General features: G+C 43.6%; 1 protein-coding gene across 5 annotated transcripts in view; it reads left to right on the forward strand.

The window, feature by feature from the left end:
* Window positions 1–13792, forward strand: part of LOC306826192 (uncharacterized protein) — a 310981-nt gene that overhangs the window by 64744 nt on the left and 232445 nt on the right. For all 5 annotated transcript variants that reach the window (XM_079347364.1, XM_079347363.1, XM_079347362.1 and 2 more), the window contains 2 exons: window positions 3736–3778; window positions 5719–5953. In XM_079347364.1, coding sequence (XP_079203490.1) covers window positions 3736–3778; window positions 5719–5953 — 278 coding nt within the window. The remainder of the gene's footprint in view (window positions 1–3735; window positions 3779–5718; window positions 5954–13792) is intronic.

The following is a 13792-nucleotide window of genomic DNA, read 5'->3' on the forward strand; positions in this document are numbered from 1 at the left end:
GATATTCCTTCCATGATTTCCTCCCTTTAAGTTTCATTTTCTTGATAAGAACAAAGGTTTGATAATTTACAAAAAGAGTGCTTGACCTATAATTAGAGGAGTGAGGGGAGAGGAGGGGGGGAGTGCCAAGTTGTGGCGGCAGAGTCAGATCCTTAGTCCTGGTAATGATGCTGGAGACCTTGCGGCCCCCGGGGAGGCAGAAGAATAATGGGATGGGCTATTTTTATTGGGGGAGCAAAGCAATGGGCCACCAGCCACTGGGACGCTGGTGCCTGGGTAGGGTGCAGAGCAGCAGGGGCCAGCAGGGGGCTAGTGGGGGGCAAAGTACGGCGAACACTCAACCTGCCACACTGCCAGATCGCAGCGCTGCCCATCAGTTCTGTACGTCAGCCTGATGCACTGCTGTCGGCCTTTGCGCCCCCACGCCAGCCACTGCCCTTGCCGCAGAGAGAGAGAGAGAACTTTGGGGGGTGGGTGGAGGGGGGCAGAAACATCTGCCACTCTGAGGATAACTGAGGGCTCAAAGCTCTAAGTAAAGGGGGTATCACAGCGAAGTGATGGATCGGGATACTCAGATAACTGCACAGCAATGATCTTCAGACTGGAGCAGAGTGTACTCCAAGTTCTTCTTAGCTTCAGTACAAAACTAAGTGGAATTAAAATGTTTGCAGCAATCAAGCTGGAATTTTACATCCTCCTCATTTTGCACGTAGGTGAACTAAAACTAAAGCACACTATTTATAATTGTGTACTGTTTGACCCAGACCCAGTGCTGCTGCTGCGGCTTTTGTTTATACTGCGAGTTGTGCAGAATCCTACAGACCAGCGGCTGCCAGAATTATTTTTTTGTTCGACACACTCCTAACATTGTTCTTTGTCAAACTCCCACTTGACAACCCTCACGAGCGAAAGGAGCAAAAGAAAACAACAACAAGAAAACAAGAGTACGGAAACAAAAGAAAACCAAAAACACAAAACAAGATAATAAAACTTTATAACAGTCGCAATCTTAATTCCCATCCCCACATTTGCATCTCTACACTCATCTTTATTTCATAATTCCGTCGAGGATTTTTTTTAAACTTGTCAAAGTAAACTGAAAGACTGGACCCCTGCACTGACTCTGAAGTCTTTGTTTGACAGAAACCCCCCCCCCCCCCCCCCCCCCCCCACAGCAATGCTTTGTGCTCTGCTGTTGTATTATATATTTATACATTATTTATTTTTTATCGTATTTTTTAATTTAAAGTCAGGATGGTTCCAAGTTCTCAGCGATTATTATTCAGGTAATGTTTCAGTACTTAAGTAAATATTGTGACAATAGAGAGCTTTAACTCCTACAGCTTCAGCTTTATTTAACATTACCCACAGTCACCTTACCACACTGTTAATGTTCTATTTAAGCTGTAAGATTACAGCCAGATATCCTCCCATCCCTCCTCAGATGTTTGCCTGTAAATTAAAACTGTGAGGAGTGAGAAGGTCAGAGCCGAGACACCAAACACAAACTATGTTCTTCTGCAAAAAATGTTCTCAAACAAATACAAAAACGTGAGCTGTCTGACTGATATAAATCCCCCCTCTTTCCCCCGAAATACACACATCTTTATGACATATAGCGAACACTACAAAAAAAGTGGAAACAAACAACACAATTAATTTAAAGCTTGATGCAAAGGGAACTGGATTCGTCGATAGATCTGAAAGATGTTTACCTCTTCAGTTCTGCGTGCTCAACGTTTACAAGAACTGAAGAAGTCTCTCACAGAGGTGAAACGTCCTTAAGTCCATTTGCCGCAGGATTGAAGGCTGCGTTTGTTAAATCATGCAGTTTAAACATTAACAGTTTACTCGTCTATTTTAGTTCTCTGTGAATTTTTTAAAATGTAAAGTTTGTAGACAGGATTCACAATTTCTGCTAATAGACCCCCCCCCCATCATTTGTGTGTATTTGCTGTCTCTTTCATAACAACCATAAATCCTTCAAAATAATGTGACACTCGTCATAAAAGTCAGTGACTTGGTTTCATAATTTCCCTGAAGTTTCAAAGTGCTGTTTCACCTTTCATGTTATTCCCTTCCACACATTTTTCTGAAACTCCTTCATACAACCCATCCCTTGAAATGCCAAGGTTCATGAGTCAAACATATGCAGCACGGATTACAATTTATTACCCCACATTTGCCTGATAATTTTTCTCTTTTGACAAGCTTAGGTAAATCATACAGCCCTACTCTGTAATGTATGAGGACTCGGCTCGCTTGATGAGTAAAGTCCTTTGCTATTGGCTATTACCCCTGTGGTGTTTGAGTTCCCATAAGACCAATAAGGCTCGTCTGTGTTCTTGCATGACTGGAATCACTGCAGGAACAGGTACGGGTCCAGATATTTATAGAAAGCATATGCAAATGGATCAGTGCCATGTTGGATTGTTAGAGCAGAGAGGTGACACTTAAATACATGTATATAGAAGGAGAAATATATAGGCTTCCCTCTCTCCTTCAGACAAGTCTAATCAGTTAGGACGACCTCTTCTGCTCATTTCATTTGAATGTATTCAGCTCGGACCCAGATTAAGCAAGTGTCTCTCCCCTCCCATGTATATTATTCCTTCCTGCTGAAGGCTCATTATTTTACAGCAGGGTGTGTGAGAGGTGGCCCCAGTTTCTGAACTCTCTGTCGAGGCGGTATTAATCAAACTTCACACAGCAGGGAAGGGTCCACCCACTGACGAGGCACAGCTCACTCTATGGTCTTTTGAGGACAAAAGGAAAGAACACAACCAAAGCCATTTCTTTGAAACACGGTTTAAAATGACATTTTATCGCTTTACCGCGATCTGCCAATCGCTGGTAAAGCCAAAAATTATGTATTTTTGAATTGCTGATGAACAAACTTTTCATTATAATGAGTCATTCATCTGCTGCTAAAATCGATGTGCCCGTATATCTGATCCAGCACTCTTAACTCTCTCCTTCCTCCCTCACCTGATTGTTATTTGCCACACTCCGTCTTGTGAGAGGCTTTACAGTGTTATGAAAAAGTCTCTTATCGTTGTATCAGGTGTACCACTACTCCTCTGCCTCCAATGGTATACACATGACTTATTTAGTTTGTATATACTGGGTCGGAGGTAAGGCTGAGTGATTTGGTAATTCATATTAGCACCCGAGGCAGCACTAAGCATTAGTTGCTATGGCTAGCCAGTCCCTGTTAGCCGATGCCGGACAGCTAAGCTAACCGTTGCTGTCCACCAGCAGCCCCAAAGGAGCCACGGCACAACAACAGGAAGTTGCTGGATGATGATCTTAAGACGTATTGCACGAAGCAGAGGAAGCCCGCGGTTCTCCAACTGCCACTTGTTTTATCAGTTAATCAGTTTGTAACCTTCAACAGACTCTCAGACGACGGGTTGTTTGGTGAACAGGGCTCGCCACGTAAAAGAGGCGTGCCCGTTGTGGAGAGCGAGGGTCAAACAAAAAGAAAATGTGCTCATCAGTTTACAGTATGTTTTGCACTGATAGGGATACCGGCCAATGACGCCTGACATCATTTGTTTTACCCACATTTGGCGAGTGGCGGGTGGGAATTGGGCGCTTCTGTAAAGCATTCTATAGCTTGAAACTTGACCGCTTTTATTCCCGTTGAATAATGCAGACTAGGCTTACAAAATACATGTACAGCTTTGTTTGCTGTCTCATTCCAACACTGACCTTTCTCCCTCTTCTCCACAGCGGACAACAAGATCTTTGCATGGGGAAATGGAACCAGTGGACAGTAAGTGAAATCTAGTAATACAATGATCTAATAAGTTTTAGGCCTGTGTCCAGTAACAAACGTTTTTGACAGTGCCCACTTTCTCACCAGCGCTCACTGATGTTAGGTCACTGAAGTCTGCAGCACTTCTGTCTCCCTTGGAGGTAATAGTGAAGTCTGATTTAAATGGCCTTGTAGTCATGTAAACTGCTGACACTGAAGGCCCTTTTGACCTGCTGTTAGCGGACACACGCCCTTACTGTTAACTTCTTCTTTGATATTACTTTGCATATTTTCGTTAAACCTGCTCTGAGGGTGTTTGTTGGAAAACAATGTTTTGTGATACCTCAGAGGAAACTTCAGGGGACAACTTTTGTGTCCAAAAAAAGTTCACTTGTCCTTGCTAAGATTTGTTCTTCTCAAAGGAAACTCATTGTGTTCTCCCGACATACTGTACAGCTGTGTTTATATCTGCAGAAAGACACTGAACAAGACAGACAAACAAGTAGTTAAACCCAACCACAGTTGTCTTCCTCCTGATGAGCTTCCTTGTTAAAACTTCTCTAGCCAGGAGCCTGTCTGGCTGTTTTGACATCTAAGGGCTTGGGGGCTGCAGTGATTCAGTGGCCCTCAAGTACCCAAACAGCAGCACAGCAGACCTCAGAGAAATACATGAAAGAAACAAAGGCATCACTTCTCACTCTCACATCGTCTTCCATTGTCCCTTATACTCCTCCTTTCACTCTCCATCTCTTCTTCCGTTCTCTCCCTCGCTCTACGGATGATGCTGTGACCCCTCTAAGCAGGTCGAGGCTCTCGAGTGGGGAGCTTATAGTTGGAGGAGCCTATAGTTGGAGCTCCACAACACCCACTTGCAGAGCAAAGGGTGAGCGTCTCCGTTACACAACTGGCACTCTGATATCTGAAAACTCCTCAGCTCTCCTGTGTCTCTCACTGGAGGCGAGAGAGAGAGAGAGAGAGAGGAAGAGTACGAGGGAGCTGTGTAAATTTAAACTGGCAAACTTTCTGATGGAAATAGCAGTGACCCCAGAGTGGTCTTGTCTTGAGTTGAAGCATTGTTGTAATCAATACAGGCTCTCGCGGGGATGGCGGGCGAGGACCTTTCGTTCCCCGTTTGTGGAAATAATGGAGAAGACGGTTTGTTATTTTTCCCAGACATGCCGCAAACTAGCAGATATGGCCAGGGCACTGTAGGTTATGACGCTGGCTCAGGGAAACAAATACAAAGAGGAGCATTTTATCAAGAAGCAAACAGCCGAGCTCCGTTTGAAGCTGCTGGGAGCAAACAGGTCACAGGGGTGGAGGGGCTGCGTTTGACCAGCTCATCTTGAAAAGGGGTCTTGGATGTTCTTTGTTCACTCTCACTGGGGACACGGAGAAAGAAGAAGTACTTTCAGCCAAGGCCTATGTAAAGTCATTTGTCGAGCTACAAATTGAGTTAGGTACAGTTATTATTTCTTCCCTGGGAACGTAAAACTGACCCCACTGAAATATGCCCGTTAGACACACTTTATACATGTCTGCATGGAGAAACCTTTCAGAAGAAGAACACTGCACTACTGCTGCCAGCATGTACACTAATAAAGACGTCTACTGAGATGGGGTATATACCATGTAACAGGCACCAGTTGTTCTAAGGATGTTTGTTTTTCTGCTTAATGTGGAAGTTTTTTCTTTTTACTTATTTCTTCGTACCGCTGTTTATTTTTTTATTTTGTACAGTACTTTCTTTTCTGGACATGATTCTGTCGATGGAGAACTGTATTTTTATGAAGTGGAAGCTTGATCCAAAGACAACTGGACTGGTTGAAGATCTTGAAGACGTTTTCACCTCTCTTGTATTTTTATAAACTTCATTTTTTTTTGTCCTCAAAATGTTTTAACATCATTTACATGATAGTCAAAAAACACTTTGACTTTTCCCCTTCTACTATTTCTAGGTTGGGTGATGGAGAGAGGTCAATAAAGGGCCAGCCAGTCGAGGTCAAGCTGCCACAGGAACTGCATTTTACAGGAAGTGATGCAGATACTGAGTTCATTAACATCGTTGGTATAGCCTGTGGGAGCAGACACTCCTTCATATGGACAGAAACTGGGCAGGCCTACGGTTTTGGAAACAACTTTTACGCCCAGCTTGGCTACGACTTCCAGAGAGCTGACTTCAAAGAGCACCAGGTACGAGGATACTGTTCTCATCTGTGACATTATCAAACTTGGATACGTGATTAGCAGCTCCCCTCTAAATATTCAGAACATGATGAGTTTGGTAAAAAGTCATAATGAGTACATGTTCAGCACAAACAAAGAAGAAAACCTCTTAAAATGTTGACTCAGCACATTAAAACCAATGTGATCCTCTAATGTCCCCTTTTAACATCTGCATCATTCGTTTATAGAGTTGTCGTTGTGAAAGAGAGAAAAGGAGAGAGCGGAGGGTCGATGGAGGCAGGACTATGTCAGATACCTGGAGGGCCTGCGTGGCTCTTTGCTGGTTGTCTCTCTCTCTCTCTCTCTCTCTCTGTCCTTACATGGCTTACCGTACACTGGCGTGCTGCTGAACCACACAAATCCTAAATTAAGTGCTGTGGAATTGAAATTGGCTCTCTTGTGAAGTGTTCCACTTGCGTTGGAGCTTAATTTTGCCTACTCATATCATTTGATTCAGTCCCTCAGACCCTCTTTCGCTCGCTGCAGCCCATCGATCTCGCTTCCTTCTCATGCAAAATAAGCCCATTTACTGCAATGTGACAGTGTCTAGGAGAGTGATTGCCACTCAACACTTCATATATGGGTATGTGCTCCTGTGCGCATGTGCACTGGATAGATTTTATACCCTGCAGATTTTTCCACTTCCTTGCCGTTACATTAGGATATTGTTAAACATCAAGTCTTTTGCATTTTTACGTCCACATTTTGTCATGGATGAATAATGGGGGGGGAAAAAAAGTCGATGTGACAGAGTGCTTCAGTCCTCTCCATCATTTCTCCTGAGCTGCAGTCAGTCCAAGCTTACCATGATAGTCTTTTAAAAACACCACTTACCTGCTCAGCCTGTCAATAAGAGCTTGTCATTTTTGGATTGTAGGCGTCATCATCTATTAGAGAACATTGTTTTCTGTGTTCAGTTGCTGTTTATGTAAAGCAGAAGAATTGTGGGTCTGCTGGTCTTTTACAGCAGGGGGGAGGTTGTTTGTTTACAAGGTTCGCAGCCACGTGGGAGCAGTATCGAGGTCCTGAGGTCGACGTTCTCACCTCTCCTCCCTGATGAATGCCACAGGGCTTTGGACGACTGCACCGAGGCCTCACCCCTCTGAGCAGAGGATACTAAAGGGTGGAACTCAACTGCAGTTTTGGTCTGTGTCCCAGAGTCGCCCTTCCTGCTCATTCAAGCCATCCTGCTGGCCTCTTGATTGCCCATACTTTCTGTTTTATACCAACAACACACATCTTTCTTTCCCCCTTTAAAATCCTTGAGTGTGTTTTTTTCAGTTGGACCAAAAAAAAAAAAAAAAGCTTCTCCAACCCCAGCTATCCCCCAGACTCTGTACTATATGATACCAGCTATTGTTGTAAAGAATCTGTAGGTTGGACCTGCGCCTAAGGCTCGGTGCCTCTTTACTGTCTGACATGGAGTGGTAGGAGACGGCTGAGATCTGAGAAACACTATATTCTGCTCTTTATTGGCCCGGTGATAAGGTGTTGGGAATCTGCCCACACCTGGGACGCCATTGTTCAGGCCCACTATGGCATTTCACCTGCAACAGACAAGGTTAGACAGAGCTAATGTTTAACAGTTTGATTGACATTATTATTCTAACAGTAGACCGTAGAGAGCTTTATGTCTGTGAACGGAAATGAAAGTTAATCTTTTATTTATTTTTTCCCCCTTGTGTCCCCTGCCCTCGTTAGGACAATGTCTTTGTCAGTTTTTTTTTTTTTTTTTTTTCATGGTTCAAGAGGTGTGTTTGTGTGCAGTTAGTTCCGCCCCTCTCTAGTTCCACATAACATGCTGCCTTATATCCACATTTTTACAAGAGTTAGTCGTCAGTAGCTATGTTGTTGCGATAGCTTAGGTAGTATCAAGCCAGTATCATATACCAAAGGATGGATGCTTGTTTTTCTCGGCATGTATTTTTCCTCACTGCTTACATAGTATAACTCAATCTGTAAGTGGGTTTACAACTCCTAGCTAAAAATGTACCACCCATTGTCAGTGTTTCTCTGAAACTAGGCGCCAAGCGAACGTGGGAGCATGAAAATAAACTCTGTTCCTATGTGTGACACGTGTGCAGCTTGAGCTTGGCACGGCATCCGTGTTCAGCCTGGCTGAGCACAACTTGTTTGAATGTCATATTTATCCCTATATTTTGTCAGAAAATTAACTTCCTGCGAGTTTGCGGCAGAGCCGAGCATATGGCCACAGCTCTCTGGAGATGACAGCCTAGCGGAGCGGGAGCTCGCCGTTGCCGCTGCCCTGCTCTGGCGGCAGATGCTCCGGGCTTCTCCGCGATTAAGTGGAGATCATCACTGTTTTCTTTGAGCACCGCTGTGCCTTGTACTCTGAAGTGTTCCGTTAATCACTGCCTGCCTTTTCCTGCACAAGCTGCCAAAGCACTCATTAAGTTTGAATCTCCCTCTCACCATTTGCTCACTCATCAGCTCGACACGTTGCATGAATGAATCCTAGCAGTCACCCCTTTTTTCCAGGAACACGGTGATTCGTTGCACCTGTTTGCTAGAGGGATCATAAAAGCCGTAATGCTTTTGTGCGAGCTTGTTTGAATAGTTGTTTGTGCCTCCGACTCTGTTTCTCCTCTGCTGTTCATTCATTTTCAAGGTTTTGTGTACATCCTGTTAAATAAGTGCTTGTCTTTGTGCGACTGGATGTTTTCTCCAGACTCTGTGCTGATCTAGTCTGTGTTTGCGTTTCTCCCTGTTCACTGAGATGCTGCCTGGTTTCCAGTACGAGCCTCCAAGGGGAGTGAAGCCTTTTCTGCAACTTGTTTTTTTTTGTTTTTTTTTCTTTCTCTACAGTATAACGCTCCCCTTTTTCTCTTTCTGGATGTTATGAGTAGACACTCGTCACATTTACAGTTGTTAAGCGTTGCTTCATTTCACCCGGTGTTTATGTGGGTGTGTCAGGGTGTATTGAGTTGGAATCACAATTCAGGTATAGCGTGAAACACAACTGAGGTAAATGACAAACAAAGAAGATAAAAATTAACCCTTTGTTAGACCCAAAACATCCCCAGCCCAAACCCCGGTATCACACATCCAGTCGGGCTGTGTGCATCTCCTACACAAGCAACCATCCATTGTCGTTGTTAAACATTGTGACACGCTTTTAACCCTGATTGATCTTGATCTCCGACACAAATAATAATGTGATTACAGGCTTTTCTCTGCTTTCCTCTTCACAGCGGTGGAAAATAACATTAGATATTTCTTTTCATGTTAATCGCCTTGGTTGGAAGTACACCTCGGTGCACCAATAGGCCTCGATAATGCCTCCTTTCTTCTAAAAAAAAAAAAAAAAAAAAATCCAAAATAACCTATTTGCAGCACACCCACACACATGGCTTAGCTCTGTAACGCACTTATTCTGCACCCATCAAAGCCTGGCTTGCTTGTCCTGGTGCAGTGATCATTCCCCAACAATAGCTGGATGGCATTACTGTTTTTTTTTTTTTCTTTTTGAAAGCATTTGCATGGCAAAGCAATAACATGCACCTTGTAAATAAAGGAATTGATCCTGTTTATCTCAGGTTGGATTTCCAGGATAAAGCTGTGAGAAACGGATCCCTACACAATCTCACATCGATAGACAGACTCTTTTTTTTTCTCCTCATCCTCAAGTTTACTTTGCAAAAAAAAGAAAAGAAAAACCCCTGTCTGCTTCGTAATCTTGTCCTTCAGGCTGTCAGGCACACACACACACACACACACACGCACACACACGCTCACTCACTCACAGACGTACACAACAAGAAGGTGTTTCTTTCTGCTGCGTTGGTTACTTGGCAGACATGCTGATTAGTGCCAGTTTGCCACTTTTTCAATATGGAGATATCCAGATACAAAGCTGGCTCGATTATTGAGTCCAAGAACCAAAATAGAAATAGATGTTCTCAATCATCGATGAGGAAATTGTTTTGCGTTGTTAGAAGTGTTGATGAGCGTATTTTTAAACAGGGTGTGGAAATTACTTTCAGTTCAGACTGATTTGTTTCAAATACAATACACAGTCTGAGGTCAGCAATAAAGGATATCATCCTTCAGAAAGTAGCATTTATCAACTCTGGGGATCAAACTGTTAACATGGTAATCAATTCTATTCAACAAATCTACTCTCACAGGTACAAATTGATGCTATGCTCATGACGAGGTACGGCTAATTTTTCGACGAGGACATTCCTTGTCAGGAGCAGCCAAGGGAGGAAGTGTCACTTTGATACCGCACGCACAATAACGGCTGTGCAGGAGCATAAGTGTTTGCTGCGCTCCGGTGACGGTGCGTTTGATTTCAACACTGACCACCAGTGATGCCAACCCTGTAGTCTTCATATGAGCTGCCTCTTGAGACGCAAACATCCTCGGCCCTCCCCCACAGACAGAGAGAGAGAGAGAGAGAGAGAGAGAGAGAGAGGGACTGACTAAGGAGGGAACTGGAGAAATTCAGAGGCTTGCAGACAAAAAAAGTCCCTGTATATTTCTCTCACTCGCATATTGTCACACCATAGTTACAAGCTACGCAGTATATGGGAACTCAGTGTGTGTGGAAAGCTAACTTGTGTCACCCATCTTTCTGATTACTCACCTTTACTGTGACTTGTATGGGGCCACACACCGTTGACGGGGTTCAGCATGCTGACTTCTACTGCACTCTTGAGTCTAACTATATTTTTCACGTTTTGCCACGTCTTCATACCATTAGATGTTGTGCAAAATATGCACTTGAAATATGCCTTATTTTCAATATGCTGTTTGTGACCTTGTTTCAGTTTGAATCATATACCCCACTGTTTCCTAATATGCCCCTTGTGTATGGAAAGCAGAAAGCATATTTATTACACATCAATAATTCTGTACATTTCCTACTGGAAAACTAATTCTCATAATAGGATTTTGTCAATGTGATTTGAATAATGATCTCAAAACATCCCATTTTAGGCTACTTAACTAAATAGAATATTACTGATTGCTACACTTATCCATGGTTGGGGTTTTGGTAACCTTCTTTTCTGTTTCTTGCCAACAGCCAATTTTCTCTCAATTAAAGCATGATATTAACACTCAGCAGGGCATAAACAGAAATAACCGTACACTACTGAATATCATGCCTTGATTATAAGCATAAGAGTGGGTGTACAGACGGATCCAGTTTCTATACAAGCTATTTATTTTGCGGATGTTTTAATGTGCGTCTGTGAGAGAGAGAAAACCCACGGCCTGCATGTGCACGATCATTTCTATGGAACGATATAGCGGCGGCTTTGTAAGCTGGAAGTTATCAGCTGTATCCTGTGAAGACCCCGGGAAAGAGAGCGAAGGAGGGGAAAAAAAGACAATAGTTACAGGTATAGTGGGAAGAAAAAGTGTATCATTACATTGAGAGCCAGGCAGTGGTGATGCCAGTTGGCCAAAGTTAGCAGGAAGCTGTCCTAGTAAATGGCAGCAGCTGCTCGCAGTTCGAGAGAGCATGTCCCAGTCAGAGGAGAAAAGCGATGGCATCTACATTAATACTACCTTAATGGCCCATCTGGCGCTCCGTAGGGTCCCTGGCTACGCCACCGACTCACAGGCGTTTGACAGGCAGTCTCCAGCGCACCAGACGCGCATGGCATGCCAAATGGCGGGGAGACGCCTCCATGGCGCACAGATCTGTCAAACTCTCTCTGATGCTGTAGTCACACAGGCAAGGGAAGTTAAGGCAAGTTTTCACACATGATGGGTTCTTGACATAGAAGGGGAGAGGGAGGGGACAGGGGGAGAATGACTGTTTGTCTCTCCCTCTCCCTCTCTCTCTCCTCTGCACCCTTCTTCAACGCCAACACGAATGTGTGCACACACACAAACCTACACACACACACACACACACACACACACACACATCTACACGTACACACCTACACACACACACACACCTACACACACACACACACCTGCACACACACCGACACACATAAACAACTACACACACACACACACCTACACATACACACCGACACACACCGACACACACCTACACACACACACACACACAAACCGACACACACACACATCTACACATACACACCCACCCACACACACACACACACACACACACACACAAACCAACACACACACACACACCCACCCACACACACACACACACACACACACATAAACAACTACACACACACACACACCTACACATACACACCGACACACACCTACACACCCACATACACACACACACACACACACACACACACACACACAGCCCTTATACTAGATGCTAAATTGCCATGACCAGATTAAACCTCAATGAGAAAGCCAGGTTAAGATTAGCCAGTGGTAGATTCACTCTGCTCTGATGGCAAATGGAGATAATAAATATTGTTTTTGCTGTGAGTCACAGCCTCTTTCTGTAAACAAATAGTGGAACAAATTGCTTCATTGGAAGAAATTGTGGAAGGTCTTATCAATTCACCACAGGGGTTTCTGGCTATAATTGGCATAATTGGTTGACGGAGCAGGTTGCAGACCATGATGTGGTGCAGTGATGCATTTTATGATCATGGCTTTAGGTGTATAGATTGCCCTTCAAGATATTTAAAAAGACTGGGCAAGAAGTGGATTACTTATGCAAACAATGGACCATGTGGAGTACTGCTATTTTTTTATTTTCTTTGGGAAATATTAAGTTGTGTGCCTTAAAAAAAAGATGAAGTAGGTCAGAGTGTATGTTTTCTTATGTGATGGTCAGTTAATCCCCAGCATGGTAACAATCATCTGATTACAGCCTTTTACACAGAGTTAAGGAGAAACATAAACCAGTTTAACCAGCGGATGATCTCACTCAAATTCCGTTTGTGCCCCGTGTATTTATTTGGCCTTTTCTTCAACCCCTGTTGCGCTGCGCAGTACTGGCACAGTCCAGCTTTCTCTCAGAGCCGGACACGTTCTGCAGCAGCTGATCACAGACCCAGAAGTCTCTGCTTCACCGCTGCTGCTGAAGTAAAGCCTTTTCTTTTCTGATGAGTAAACGTCACCAAAAAGTACAGCGAGAGTACTTAAAAATGTTTGCTACTGTTCGCTCTCGCACTTTTTCTTAAGGACTTTTTTTGAGAGATAGCAGCAGTTAAAAAATGGAACAGAAGCGTCTTTAGAAAATGCATTTCAAATGGCTTATCCCGCAGGTAGCCCCAGAGGACACCTCAGGGATAAACCTCAGCAAGAAAGGAAGATAGAGGGGAAAAAAGTGAAATTGGAAAGGAGACACAGCCGTGACTAAAACAGTAGAAATACATCGGAAAAAAAGTATCCTCTTAACCTGCCGATGCCTCTTCAGAGGAATCAAAGCACTGCATATCAAAAGTCACTTTCTGAATGTTCTGCTGTGTTCTGGGTTTATTGAAAAAGACTTGATCTGCTGATGTCTCCGCCTCACACTTTAGCAGCCAGGGCAGATGATGAATGATTCATAACGTTGTTAGACACAGTCCTCGTTCAGTTTTGTTGTTCTTACATTTCAAATAAACCTGTGGAATAGACATGCGTAATGATTCATGTTTTTAATTATTATTATTTTTTGTAATTTAAACAAAATCAAACATGTGAAAAGGGGTGTTCGGCTGGACAACAGCTGTTTTCTGTTTAAGAGAGTGAAGGAAGGAACAAGAAAGAGAACGAGATGAAGAGAGAGAGAGATGAGGGCTGGAAAAAAAAGAAGAAGAGAAAAAACAGGAATCAGCAAAATGGGTTTGGGGGGGATTGAGAAGAGAGAGGAGCAGAAGAAGGAACTCTTCAACT

This window comes from Symphodus melops (genome assembly GCF_947650265.1).
Source record: "Symphodus melops genome assembly, chromosome: 1".
NCBI lineage: Eukaryota > Metazoa > Chordata > Actinopteri > Labriformes > Labridae > Symphodus > Symphodus melops.